The following is a 15328-nucleotide window of genomic DNA, read 5'->3' on the forward strand; positions in this document are numbered from 1 at the left end:
AAGTAATTTTAAGATATAGATTGGTATTTGAATTGGTTTCTAGGGTGTGAAGGGACCAGTAGAGGGCGGGGTTAACACATTGACTGATGAAGGTTTTCTCCAATCAAGAGCATGAGCTCGTGATGATACATATTTTATAACCAATCACGTTGATAGAAAATGTGAGCCCCACCTACTTCTCAATGACGCCGTAAACAATATTGGTGATGTTATTCCTTGTTGCTGAATTTTGACAAATTAATCGGGCAGCATATGAAAGGCTTGGAACCGGCTTGATTTAGTAAAAGCATGAAGTGACGGACCTGTTGGGTGTAAAGAAAATCTAAATGTTATACCGGTAAGGGCGAACGGCGACTGTTGGCCACCCTAGAGCTAAGCTAGTGTTAGCTACTCGTTAGCATCGTTCACTCTCAATTTTAAGAAATCGTTTCCTCTGCTGCGATTTAATTGTTGCATCCTCTGTAGACTTTATACATCTGCAAGGAGATTATAAGGATCAGTACAATCCACAAACCAAACATCACATTATGTGATGTTTGGTTTGTGCTACAATCCCAGAGCTTGTAAAGTTGCAGGATGCAATATGTTTCGACTCCTGTCTTGACATGGTGTAACGACTGGCTACACACTATCTCTCATCAGGACCACTACATATTCGTATTAGATTACTCGTGCTCCGTCTTCCCAGGGCATGAACCACAGTCAAGACATTTAAATCCAATTATTTCAACAGATCAGTGGGTTAGAATTATTCATTACCAGAACTTCCTATTTTTCCTCATTTGTGTTATGTTCCATACAATACTATTTGCGATGCACATGCTGCACCCCGTTGCAAATAGTTTATTATTTCATTCTTCTCGTGTTTGTCTGAGAACTCGCTCTCTCCCTCTTTCATGCTAAAGTTGTCAAGTCTGCACAACGTTTTACTAGAAGAATGGAGACTCTAATTCCCATCATCAATCGTCTTCAGGAGGTTGTCCTTACCGTGGGGGCAGAAGTCATTCAGCTCCCCCAAATAGTTGTGGTTGGATCACAGGTCAGTCTGACAGAATTAAATATAATGCAACGTGTGTATTTTAGATATTTAACCCTTTCATTGTGTTGGGGTCATTTCTGACCCATTTTCAAGTTTAAATAGGTAAAAAGTACTTCTTTATTGGAACAAGGCTTCCTCAATGAAAATAAATACCAAGTTATCCAGAAAATTATGTATAGGCCTAATTTCTATCCAAATGGGAGTGATCTCTTACTCTCTTCAGGATGAATCTCTCACTCTCACTCTCTCTCACACACACACACACACACACACACACACACACACACACACACACACACACACACACACACACACACACACACACAGAGAGAGTATTGATTGATTGATTTTGATTGAAAACTATTTCACAGTATGTATAATAAAGCACTGGTCAATACAAAAACTGCTACTTTGTGGACGAAACCATGACAAAGCACTAAGACTTGGGGTCCACCATTTTCAATTCATCAGAACATTTAAATATACAAATACAAATATACATTTCTATGAAAAAACAGGAAATCATCATATAAAGAAAGTAGAAAAGGGAAAAAAACATGTAGCCTACAATATGGGGAAAGGGGGGGGGGGAACTCAGACTTTCTTTTTTACGGGGGCCAGTATACGGCATATTATTTGTGTTTTCAAATATGTAATGTTTTGTTTACAGTTGTGGACATTACATCAGTTATTCACATGAGTGTGCTTAATTTCAAACATGTCAAATCTTGTTCTGAAATGTGTTCTCTGTATATCTGTCTATTAACAGAGCAGTGGGAAAAGCTCAGTGTTGGAGAGCCTTGCAGGACGGGATTTCTTGCCAAGGGGATCAGGCATAGTCACAAGACGACCGCTTGTGTTGCAGCTGGTCAATGTGCCCCCTCTGCAGGACCGAAAGCAAATGGAAAATGGTATACTATTTGTTATTGTTATCAAAATGTTTAGTCAATATATATATATATATATATATATATATATATATAAAAGGGGAAAAAAACAGCAAGAAAGAAAATCATAATAGTCCTTGGCCACCCATTCCCCCTGAGGTCTAAGCTACTAACCTTGATCAATCTAAAAGGCTTTTAAGTTTCACAGAGACAGAATTACATCTCTGTCGTTGACTGCACACCATGTACACACACTCACACAGTATCTAGATGTTAGCATCCACCACACCCGAAAGAAGTGGGAGTGGGTGGCTTCCAGTGCGTAGTAGCAATACATTTTTCCACTGCTATAAGCCCAGATAATAGCACTTATGTTTTGGTCAGTGTCAAGCCCAGGTTGGACAGATCATTTAGAATGAGCATAGCAGGCAAGTGCCGAACCGTAACATCATCTCAGAGAGGTTTGAAGCAGCCATCTGCCAGAGCTCATTTTGTTGTGGCGTAATGATATCAATTCCTGTTTTAGTTTAATTATATTTAAAGTGGTATGCTAGTTTAGGTTAGTTTATGTTAATTAGTCTTTTGAAAAGGCTGTTAAAGTGTTAAATAGCTCTATATTTTGATAGTAATCATTGCTAGTATGGTGTTTGTTCAGTAACTCCCTGTCTCTCCTCTTTAGTAAACAAAAAATACAAATTCAGGCCGGCATATCAATTTTGATTCATGAGTGAGAAATCATACAGGTGAAATTGGAAGTGATGAAACAGCAAAATTATCAGACAAAACTAGAACTGTAACACTATACAATTGAAGATGATGAATTGGTCATAATTCACAAATGTGTGTGTGTATCTAGGTCTGTGTGCACGTGGCGTGCCCTTAATTCTTCATTCCACCCCTGCATAGGTTGGTGCCCCACTTGGGCCACCCCTGTCAACATTTACCAGTAAAGTCTGGAAACCAGGCCACTTGTGCCTCTAGTATTGTGCAACAGTTTATGAAGAGGATGTGGTGCAAGATGATTTTGCCATAGAACCTTTACGATCTTAACTGTAAATAAAATAAAGGGTGGAATGGGGCAAAAGATTAACAGATACAGAGAGCTTGAATAGATAATAATGAAAAAGAAATACAAATACAATAATGTTGTATAATAAGACAAGAGATAATTAAACCAGATTGTTGCGACTATTACATAATAGGCCAATGTGAAGGCAATGTTTTCCAATTAGGATGGAATATGAAATATGGGAGAGATCCGTCTTGATCACATGACTATATAGATACTGCGTACCGATTTGCATGCTTTTTGGATAAAATCTGTAGGAGTCATTTTAAAATGTGTTTTACAAAAGTCGGCCCCCTGATGCCAGTCAAAGGTTTTGCCTTGGCTTCTAGGGAGTGTGCGTGCAAATCACAGATCGGTGCAGTGTTCTAGGTAAAAATATGAATCAGCCTTTTATAGCCACCATGAGGCTCACGTAAATCGCATGTTGCGTTCATAATTTGAGGCATTTTGGAATATGGAAAATCGGACAGATAGATATGTGTTGCTCACATGACTATAGAGATACTGTGTACAGATTTGCGTGATGTATGGATAAAATATGTAGGAGTAATACAAAAAAAGTGGTGGCGCTATAACGTTCTGGAAAATGTAGGGCAGAGTTTCGGAATTGGCATCCAAGATGCCAATGTGCACTGTTTCATAGCAACTGGGCCAATGGTGCCAGAGATTAGCTGGTAACAGACTAAATTAGTATCACTGTTTGCTTCTATTTAATATCTTGAGGGAGTAAGTAAGTTGGAGTGGCTTATTGTCTGTATCAGCCGAGCAACAATGTGCTAGAGGCTAGACCCCTGAGAGATGGTTTGATGAGGTGGAACACCACATCAGCTCCCAATGGCTTACTGTAGTTACCCAAGCTGTGCTACTACTCATACGCTGAATTGGTGATGCCCATGATCAAACTCAGAACCCTGTGATTTAAAGGTGAGAGCTCTCCCATCTGAGCTACCTGGAGGATGGATGGATGGATCCATTAATTAGTGTGGTTGCTGTAGGCAATGCACTCTTTCGTTTCGTATTTTTTGTTTCGCCAGCAAAGTGCACCTGCTTTTTGTTAACTTTTGCACAAGAGAATAGTGAAGCTTTTGGTCGTGCTTCACACACTGTTGTTACTGTTGTCATGCTTCACAAGTCACGACATCACAATATATAATATAAATGGTAAGATGGAATTCAGTTCCCAGTGGATTCCTCGTGACTCATGTTATTGTATGCATGCAATATGTGTGAGCTGTCAGTGTGGACACCAATATGAAGGGACCAGATTTATGTGTACATTGTGAATTATTGCTGGACTATCAATCACCAGTTGACTTTAGATTGAATATCATCTCTGCAGTTTTCTTCACATTCACACAGTAAGGTGGTGAGCATCACACCAATCCATGCACTGTTCAATTTCAAATTGGTAAAGTGATGTATCATGTTGATCTATTCTACACAGCAAAATCCTTGGTTTAGATTTCTCAGTTTACGTTCTTTTATTGCTCAGAATCGCAGCCAATGACATCTGAGAATTTCATAATGTAATTTTGGGGTGTTTTGCTTTAATTTCCATCCTCTGTTGCAGTTTGTAACATGAGTCTAAAGCATTAAGAGCTGGGCTAAAATCAATGAAAAAGAAAGCTGCATATGCCTTAGTGTCCTCCAGGTGTCTCTCTCTCATCTATTATTTCTCAATAATTGTATGTACAATAACCAATGGATAACCATGGAAGCATATTAATTCATTAAGTGTACTCACAATTCCCTTCCCTCCACTCCATACATACACTATACACTCATGTAAACAAAAAAGATATACCTTTACCTCTTATATTTTCCAGAATCTACACTAAGCCTGTTTTAAAGTTGTCCACATGGGAACAGTGGCTCCAATGTGAATCTCAGACTTGATGTGGCCTCCCTATGATGTCATCTATGATGTACAGTATTGGTTATTTATGACTCCACAGCCCCTGTTGACTTCCATTATAAAATACATTTTTAAGTTACTTTTAAAATATAAAATGTGAAAAATGTGAAAAAAATCTTTGCACTGATCGGTCCAGCCGTTTGGGATATTGGCTCTGGAGACACAGACACACAAACAGACTTTCTCATAGATAGACTCCCTCGGAGCCACGTGGTAGTGGGTGACACTACTAACTGTATCATCAGTGCTCCTTAGAGTTAGACCCTTGGTGGTTTGCTTATAAAAAAGGTCAGGACTCCTGACCTTTTTTGAGTGGTGCAAACCACTCCAACAACCAGCTTTGTCTGTATGTGTCTATGTATGTGTGTACCTGTACGTGTGTGTACCTGTACGTGGGACCCAAAAAAATGAGCATGGTTACTATGGTCACTGACATTACGTCAGACCACAGCTGATCAGGCTATATAAGACCTTGCACCACTAGACCGCCAAGGGTCTAACTTACTCGCCACCAATCATTTTTCTTTATTAAAAATTGGACATTATGGGTTCCATGAAAAGGGACAGCCACATACAGTAGTTTGTTTCTCTGCCACTCTCCATACATGGGTGGCAAGCAATTATGAAACAAAGGGACTGAAGTTGGAACTGTACCGAGTAAAGGGCAAATTAGAATATAGAAGATCTTTGAGGGAATACGAATGCACTAGCCTTTGTTTCAGAGCCCGTCATGACACTGGTGACTCATTCTGAAGCCAGGTTAATAAGGGTCTAAGAGCGTATAGGCCCACTATAGTGTTTACAATTTAGAAGAGACAAACCACCTCTCTCTCTCGCTGCATTATTAAAGAGCTTTAAATGCATGACTGAATACGGTAGATATGTAAGCTTATGTACTTGCTTCACTCCGTTGATGCATACTTATTTATTTTCAAATGCCAAATGCCACTGTTTATTTTGCACTCTTAATGCTGTGTCTTAACCCAATCTGCCCCACCTGTTAATGTATGAATGCTAATGATACAATTTGAACTGGCTTTGCTTTGCTTGAGTTAATGCATGACACTTCAGCATGGTTTCTCAAAATCAGGGTGCCTGCATGTCCTGAATCATTTAATAATTTCCAGGCATCGAAGGCTTCTATAGAGTTCAATTTAGAGTCTTAAATGTAGTCTCTGAGCTCTTAGAAATATTATTCTTGATACCCTGAATCCCTAGTTTGAAATCCACCTGGTGGCAAGGTTTTTCATTTATTGTCACTGGTGAAATTGGTGGGTATTACGTATATGTCTAATTCTAGCCACTGGTATTAAAATAGTCTTTAAATGACTTAAATTTAACTTACTGAAACATGCAGTCACCCTGGTTACTCATGCATGTCATCTTACTGCTTGAACTGGATGCTACTGCACTCTGCCAGGATACTTTACCTTTCTATTCTAACATTCTGTCTTCCTCTTCCACTTTTCAGGAAGTGGGGTAACGCAAAACACCCAACACAGCTACCCAGGTCTCTGTTTACAAGTAGATAATCTGCTTTTACTTTGTCTAATTACCTCAGTTGATATAATATGATGACATTGTGCAATGTCGCCAATGTCGTCGTGTTTAAATTCACTGACGAGATTATCTGTCTTAAATTATTCAAAGAATGTTCTTTTTCATTTTACTTTCTTTATCCCCCTAAACCTAACCCATAATGTTTGTCATTTTCATATATCTCTTCACAAAAATCATTCATACTTATTATTCCATTTCCGCAGGCATAAAGGCTGATGAATGGGGTACATTCCTGCACTGCAAGAACCAGGTAGATTTGTCAATTTCAATGACATTCATTAACTCTGTCTTGTGTGAAGCTCTTAGTTCATGAGTCATTCATGCATTTTTCTGTTTGAAAGATCTTCACAGACTTTCTGGAAATCCGTAAGGAAATTGAAGCAGAGACTGAGCGCTGTTCAGGTGACAACAAGGTCAGTGTTAATTGTTAATGCTACCTGGCCAGCTTGTTTTTCTCAGTTCCTGTCAAGTTATATTCTAAGATTCATATCTTTGCCCTTTTTTTTTATACCTTCCAGGGAATCAGTCCAGAGCCTATTTATTTGAAGATTTTCTCACCCAAAGTCCTGAATCTAACACTTGTTGATTTACCTGGGATCACTAAGGTGAGCCAATGTTGCTAATTGTGTTAAAATTGAATGTAAAATTGCTAAATGAGATGGCATTGTCAAAGAATCTCACTCATCGTTTACACAACCAATTATTTACATGAATGCAAGTTTGTAATGCTAATGTGAATCTTTGTCACTGTAGGTTCCAGTTGGGGACCAGCCAGAAGATATTGAAAATCAAGTACAAGAGATGATCTTGTCCTTCATCTCTAATCCCAATTCTCTCATTCTCGCCGTGTCCCCTGCCAACTCTGACTTGGCCACTTCTGACGCACTCAAAATGGCTCGTGAGGTTGACCCAGATGGTAAGCCATTATGCACAGTATATTGGCCCACCTTCCTCTTTCATCTACTCCCCCATCACTGCTAAGAGCCACCCTTCAGCCTACAAATGCCTCCAAGCTGGTGTTGTTTGTCTGGCATGACATCGATATTCTTGTTTATCAGAACAATCAAATGTGTTTGTCCAGTTCTGGAGATGATCACATACTGTGTCTGTGTCTTTCTCAGGCCGCAGGACACTGCTGGTGGTCAGTAAGCTGGACCTGATGGATGCCGGAACGGACGCTCTAGAGGTTCTTCTGGGTCGGGTCATCCCCGTTAGACTTGGGATTATCGGTGTAGTTAACAGGTTTGTTTTGAATGTAAGAGCTGGAAAGAGTAGAGCTTGGTTTGGTTCATTCTGCAGTTATAATGAGCATGTTTTACTGGTTGCTGTCATTTGTCGTTACGGCTGCAGAATAAACTAGAAACGTGTACAGGTCTCCGCCAGGCCGGGTTGCCTACCCTACTCCAGCTACCTTTGGAAGCCAATCTTAGCCAATCAGGATGGAATATGAAAAATCTGACACACCCGTCTTGTTCACATGAATATAGAGATAATGTGTAACGTGTACCGATTGGTGCGATGTTTGGACAAAATTTGACGGCGTCACTCACCAGACCAGACCACCTGAATCGCCAGCATATACAGTCCCTGGGTTGATTTAGGGGCTAGAGCCAAGCTAACAAAATGGGTCACTCTTTTTTTCTAAAATCGGCCTCCTGGTGGTGCTAGAACAGTCCCATGTGAAAGAAAGCCTCCAGGGAATGTGCATGCACAGTTTCGCACACACACACACACACATGGTTGGACGGAAATGGGCGAAAACATTGTCTCAGCCTGGCGGATTTGTTTGCTTGCTTGTCTATTTATTTGTGCTTATTTTTGCCTACTGTTCTTGTATTTCTTTTATTTTTTTATTTTTTCCCACACCTGTTATTTTCACATTGAGTGACCCCAGCCACAGTTTGTGTTTTGGCATGCTTTTCAGACAAATTGAATGTGTTCTGTTTTTTGCAGTGGTGCTCAGGGCAATTATCATACACTCGATCAGTTTATTCATTTCTTTCAGTAAGGTGAAATTGCTGAAAACCACACAACTTTCACACTATTTTCAAAGTAGTTCTAAGAGCTTGACATCTAATTCAATTGACGCATCAATTCAAACACTATAGTAGCACAGTGGAAAACTGTGTGCATGAGGGGGAGGAGGGTCAACATCTCATCTGTTTCCTCCTACACAACGTACCATACTTTCAGAAAAACAGCATCTCTTAACTGGCCCTAAAGGTGCATGTGCATATTAGAATTCTGTGCCATGCTGGAGCTATCTCAATAATTATACCCCAATTACACCTGCTGTGCTCCTAGGTGGACTGCCTTATCTCAGTTGCTCTCTTTTTCATGCTTCTCTGTTTCCCTCTCCTGGTAATCTCACCAGGAGTCAGCATGACATCAACACCCAGAAGAGCCTGGAGGACTCGTCAAGGGATGAGCAAGCTTTTCTGCAGCGTCACTATCCCTCTCTGGCCTCCCGCTGCGGTTCACGCTATATGGCCAAAACGCTCAGCAGGCTGCTCATGCACCACATTCGTGACTGCCTGCCAGAGCTGAAGACCCGTGTGACCATGCTGACTTCTCAGTACCAGGCCCAGCTGAATGGCTATGGGCAGCCTGTCGAGGACCACAGCGCTACCCTGCTTCACATTGTCACTAAGTTTGCCAGTGATTACTGCCACACCATAGAGGGAACAGCCAGATACATCCAGACCTCAGAGCTGTGAGTCAGCTACAGTACCTTTCAATGCTGTGTGCAGTCATTATTCAATCTTCAGTTCAAATCTATATACAGTGTATTTACTTTTTCAACATATAAGGAAGGAGAGTTGACAAGACTAGGCATATCCCCTTTTTTGTTTTGTTCTTTTTTGTGTTTGCATCATAATTATAAATGTAATCATTATGTTGTGGCATTTAGTGCCGCGGCAGACTCATTTCCATGGATACCATCCATGGCCAATTAATTCATGTAAATATATTGAGTGCAAATATTAGCTCTTTTTGGTTTGACTGCATGTCATTTCAGCTTTATTGACATTGTTGACACGCAGCATTTCACCCCAAAACATCTGTGTTAAACCCTCGGCTGAATCTTGTCCTTCCACAGCTGTGGGGGGGCCCGGATATGCTACATATTCCATGAGACCTTTGGCCGCACACTGGAGTCCATCGACCCCCTGGGTGGCTTAAGCGATCTCGACGTCTTGACTGCCATCCGTAATGCCACAGTAAGTGCTAGCTCTCATTCTTTCTATAATATGTTTGCATAAAAATAACACATTTGCCAGTGTGTGGGGTACAGCTGGTGCATTATTGCTCCACAGGGTCCGCGCCCAGCCCTATTTGTGCCAGAGGTGTCATTTGAGCTGTTGGTGAAAAGGCAGATCAAACGGCTGGAGGAGCCCAGTCTGCGCTGTGTGGAGTTGGTGCACGAGGAGCTTCAGCGAATCATCCAACACTGCTCTTCTTACAGCACGCAGGTTTGTGTACTGTAGAAGCATCAACATCAATATTATTGATTCATTTCATTACTAATAACAGACATACATATATGCTGTATATTTACTGTATATATGCTTGTGTTTTACCAGGAGCTCCTGCGTTTCCCAAAGCTTCACGACTCTATTGTTGAGGTGGTGACTGGATTACTGAGGAAGCGCCTGCCAGTTACCAATGAAATGGTGATTAAAAACAGATGATGATAAGATGTATTAAGTCATTAATTGATGAATGATTTTTAGCCTTAGGTCTAGTCCTTAGATCTCTACCGTTAGTGGGGTTAAAATCAAATCATCAAAATGGCCCTTTACGTTTGGTCCTCAAGCTAATGTCTTGTTTTTGTAGTTCAGGTGTTGATGTGTCTTTTGGACACAGAGTTAAAATGTGTTTTATTCAACACTTGTCCCCAGGTTCACAATTTAGTTGCAATAGAGCTTGCTTACATCAATACAAAGCATCCAGACTTTTCTGACGCAGCGCAGGTCTCTGCATCTGTCAACAGTCAACAACAGGTAGTTATTGCTTTCTTCCAACAGGTAACTCTGATTTATCATGCATGCCCATATGTTAAACAAAGCACATCTCATTCCGCAGTGCTTCCGTTCCCATCTATAATGTTCATACAACCAAGTGTTCGTGATCCCTTTGAAATATATTATTTCATTTCCAGACTCAAGCTAAATTGCTTTGACTTTCCGACTTCCTCTTTTCTCCTCCCCGTCAGGCAGAGTGTCTTGATGGAGGTAAACGCTGGAAGAATGAAAAGACTGCAGAGGAGAAATCTCCAGCTGCTGCGGGTTTTGGCAGTCCCAGCAAAGGCCATGCCATTAACCTTCTAGACACAGTGAGTAGTGGGATTAACAGTGAATTTAAGCACTTAGTAGTAGTGAAATCATCGCACACCCCTGACATTGGCCTTCTTACACCCTCTTTGCAAGGCAGTGCCCATATCTCGCAGGCTGAGCACCAGGGAGCAGAGGGACTGTGAGGTCATCCAGCGCCTCATCAAGAGCTACTTCCTCATCGTCCGCCAAAGCATCCAGGACAGGTCAGCTGAAACAAGTCTACAAATTGTCTAACCATTTGCCAGTTACTGTAGCTACTGTAACTCTGTGCTATGCGTCTCAATGTCTTAACAATGGCCATTGTTGTTCCTTACCTCTACAGTGTACCCAAGACAGTGATGCACTTCCTGGTGAACTTTGTGAAGGAACGCCTGCAGAGTGAGCTGGTGGGTCAGCTCTACAAGCAGCCTCTGCTGCAGGATCTGCTTATTGAGTCACAGGACACAGCACAACAGCGCACTGAAGTCGCCCAGATGCTCGAGGTAATAATGATGGCAGCTGCTTTTATTTCCTGAGTAGGCTTACTGCATCAGGAGATGCTCCTTTAGATGCCCTCTTAATAACCAGCACTTATCTCTTCCCCTCCCTCCATTCTCTCTTCTTTCACAGGCATTACAAAAAGCCAACAACATAATCTCTGAGATCAGGGAGACCCATCTGTGGTAGCCAGAGAAAAGTAACCATTCTCCTGTCATAGGATGTCTTTGAGAGTGTGTAAGTCTAGAATGTGTGTGCATTGAGGGGTGGGGGCAGTACGCCTGCAGACTAGTGACCATAACACATGTGCATTCCTGACAGTTGTTGCCCGTACCAGGGCCACTGATTGTGTAATGTCTCACTGCTTGAAAACGGTACAGCAATGGAGACCAGCAACACTCATGCACAGGACAGGGCATTTTCAGCATTGACTTTGCTGAAATATTAACAAAGATTATCTGCCTCAGCCATAACAGACAGGACACAGTGTGTCTCAGGAGCAGAACAAGTAGCAGTAAGGAGGAAGAGTACTGCAGTTAAAGCCTTTTTATTGCAGGTGCTGACAAGCGGTTCAATGATATTACATCTCTTCATCATAGTCTTGACTCAGATGAAATATAATATCATCAAAATCTTAATCTGCACCTGCATCATAAAGGCTTCAACTGTCTGTGTGCTCCAGTACTCCTCATTCGATGATATTTCGTGTTCATCAGCCTTAAAGACTCTGAAGATGTAATACCGTTGAAATGTTAATGCCAGAATATATACTTGCCATGTCCATGTAGGCGTGGGGGTCTGCAGACGGCGGTCACGCGATTGTGATTATACTACAATTTGTAGTTCAAGAGCAAGAGCAGCACTCGGTACAGGGCACAATCTAATGACCTTCTTCCAGACAACTGGTAGACTTGTGTCAAAATGCTATTTTGAGAAGAGGTCATAGTTTATCATATTTCTGTGTATTCTTGTTACTCTCAAAATAACTCGTATGCTAAACCAACAACATATTAGATAGAGTATTTTACATACTTTGTTTAAAACAGTCCTAGCTGAGTGTGTACCTTTGTTTGACACAATGTTTGTTAGGCTTTACGATTGTTTGCTGGATAACTGGGGGGAAAAAGTGTGTGCGTGTGTGGAGAGTAGTAGTTTTATGTTCCACTTGACTAAGTTTGCATCTGTAGGATTTACCTCAGATATCAATGAGTTAATGCAATCCAGTGCTGAAATTATTTTAGAGTGGCTGTTTTCAGGTAGTTGTGTAGACTTTTACATCAGTTTGCATAAAAGTGTGTCTGCATGGCAAGAAAAAGCTAGTGAAAATCCAATTGACTGCAATATTATAACACTGAATGAAGACACAGACGGCTGCAGCCAACACAGGGTCAGTACTATGGAATGAATGTCTTTCCATTTCTAGAGCTGTATGTCAGGTTTTTCGTTTATGCAATCATTCCATGGGTATATACTGTATACTCATCTAGTGTGTAGACACAAGAGAGGTAACCAAAAGTTTACCGCACAACACAGCTCACTACAAAAGTGAGCTGTGTTTCTCAGGAGGCTCTTTCATGTGTATTTGGATAGCTATGTATATACTGTATATAGATATATAAATAATATGCCTGCCTCAGCAACAAGAGGTTACTACAACACTCCGACAGACTGGCTTAGTTACAAATAGAGTGCATATCCACATAGTACTGGTTGTGAACTCAACACGTTGTGTAGCTATCCTTGAACAAACTGCTCACTGGTTTTCACCTCTGAACTAACCCCAATTAAAGCTGTACTGCACCTTAGGCAGAGACAGAATACCTCCCCTCAAAACCCCCACCTCATCACCCAGCTACTACTGCATGCAGTTGGTTCCATTTCCACTTATGCTGTAGCTGATTTTAATCGCAATGTGAACTTTGTACAACTTTCTCATAACTTCAATAGGCTGTGACCATTAATCTCCGAGCTAGAGAAAGAGAGAGAGATATATATATATATATATATATATATATATATATATATATGCAGGCCAAAGAGAACTTCCCCAGGGAAAAAGGAAGGGACTGCATTTATACCTTGCCTACCAGCACCTCCCCCACCTGGATGTGCAAGTGAGAAGCTATATATATATATATATATATATATATATATATATATATATATATATTATATATATTCATTCCAAAACCTTTCCCACGTGCCGTAGGTGTTCATAATTGTGAAATTGTTCTCGTAGCCAAAAGTGTAAAAGAAAATCAGAACATTTCCAAATCAAGGAAGACATGCCTTAATGGGACCATCCACAGTCATTCTGGCTTCTATGTGATCAGGGAGAGAGTAAAGAGTGTAGTCTATCCTTCTGAGAGTTCTGCATGTGTTTGTATGTGTACAGTATGGGGAGCGTATCTACGTTCCCTCAGCCCCTATGTTTTGTCAAAACATACACTTCATAATTATGTCTTGATGATGAATTGATTACATAAGACCACAATGGAAACAAGCCCCCATGGGTTTTTGTGTTGTCCTTTTAGCCTAGCTTGTAAAGTATTCAATCAAAACCCCTTCCCTTACCCCTAAATCCCATCCCATGTCTAACCATAAGCTGAAGTGGGACTAAGGGAACATAGGCATGGCCTCACGGTTTGCATCATGTGCGTATGAATGAAAGTGTTTTTGTTGGTTACATTTTGTATTATTTAAATGTACTTGTTAAGTTGTTATATCTGTCAAACTGCCTGGAAGTTCTTGCCTGCCAATGTGTGTGACATGTTTACTGAATGAGGTCTGTCGGTGTGAGAGGTAGGCTACTCATTAAACTTGAACTAAGGACTCTTTGTGTGTTTCTTTATACGCTATACACTAACTACAGCAATTGCTCACTATGATAAGATCTATTGAATCATTCATGATCCAGCTACACAGCGACTCGACTCACTCTATTTCCCCATATTGATCCCAAGGGGCTGAAATAGTCTGTTAGTCAGATGAGACTGTCACAGACGCCCCAACGGGATGAAGACAAAGTGTGCTGCAGAGTGCCGAGACAGATTGACTTGCAGTGACACTGGCACCACAGCCTCCAACCCCATTTTATTTATTTGCCTTGGTCACTGCCTGTCAGTGCCACTGAGCTTTAGAACCATAGGAAATGTACTGTAGATGCCAGATTGATCTCTGATGTGCCCATTTGGATGATAGATTGGTAATTACTGTGTTTGCATGTACTGAGGGGATGCAAGCTTGAGTATGAGTAAAGATGGAGATGTGAGGGATAGTTGAATAGGATATGACTGAGTGTAACTGGAGGGCAATGGCATCACACAAGGGTAGTCATTAATGTTAGATGAGAAAGAGACAGGATTATTATTCTAAACATGGCTTATGGTAAAAAAAACTAGAGGCATTGCTGCAGGTAAAACAACTCTAGCACATCAAAGCAAACATGACAAAGCTCATACCAATTACATGTTCTTTCTGTATATATACACCATATCATTTAATAATTCACAAAAATTTTATGCTCATCCACTTTAGTGCAGGTGCAGGGCAAGGTCAAAAAGAAAAAAGTCAGCACAATTGAATAGCTTGCTGCCACACTTACACTGTGCAACACAAATTCTTCAACCACATTGTTTGTATTTCGCAGAGCAAACGTGTTGGAGCAGCAAGATGTGTGGACCTTTTTTGCCATTATTTGTGTTTATGGTAAATGTTTATATTATGTTCATATAAAGTATTCAGAGGGAGTAATTAGGTTCGGCCTGAAAACGAACCAACACCTAATATACTTCTGCTCCAGGTGATTCTTCTAAATTGCTTGCACTTTTTCTCCTACTGTAGCCAGTTATTTTGATTACCCTCATATAACAATCCCCCTCCCATCTGAGACTAGACAAGACTATACCAATTCTAATGTGAGAGGGGAGCTCTGCTGCCTGTCTCATGACACAATGCTTCATATTGCCCATATCAAATCAAGTGACTGCAGGTAAAACCACCACTGCCCGCTTTTTAGGTCCTTTTAAAGAGTATTCAAGCTTC

General features: G+C 40.8%; 1 protein-coding gene across 2 annotated transcripts; it reads left to right on the plus strand.

The window, feature by feature from the left end:
• The first annotated feature begins 181 nt into the window (after positions 1-181).
• LOC306934072 (dynamin-1-like protein) lies at positions 182-14116 on the plus strand. Of its 2 annotated transcripts, XM_079516533.1 has the most exons (18): positions 182-337; positions 906-1039; positions 1809-1950; positions 6382-6420; positions 6674-6720; positions 6812-6883; positions 6989-7075; positions 7224-7386; positions 7592-7712; positions 8845-9183; positions 9571-9691; positions 9788-9943; positions 10055-10144; positions 10373-10474; positions 10687-10806; positions 10901-11010; positions 11130-11289; positions 11417-14116. In XM_079516533.1, exons 2-18 carry the CDS (start codon positions 938-940, stop codon positions 11471-11473), a joined length of 2028 nt encoding a protein of 675 aa, XP_079372659.1. In that variant the 5' UTR covers positions 182-337; positions 906-937; the 3' UTR covers positions 11474-14116. The 2 variants fall into 2 exon arrangements, with proteins under 2 accessions (XP_079372659.1, XP_079372660.1); XM_079516534.1 differs by lacking the exon at positions 6382-6420.
• Positions 14117-15328: the final 1212 nt, after the last annotated feature.

This window comes from Electrona antarctica (genome assembly GCF_951216825.1).
Source record: "Electrona antarctica genome assembly, chromosome: 12".
Taxonomy (NCBI): Eukaryota; Metazoa; Chordata; class Actinopteri; order Myctophiformes; family Myctophidae; genus Electrona; species Electrona antarctica.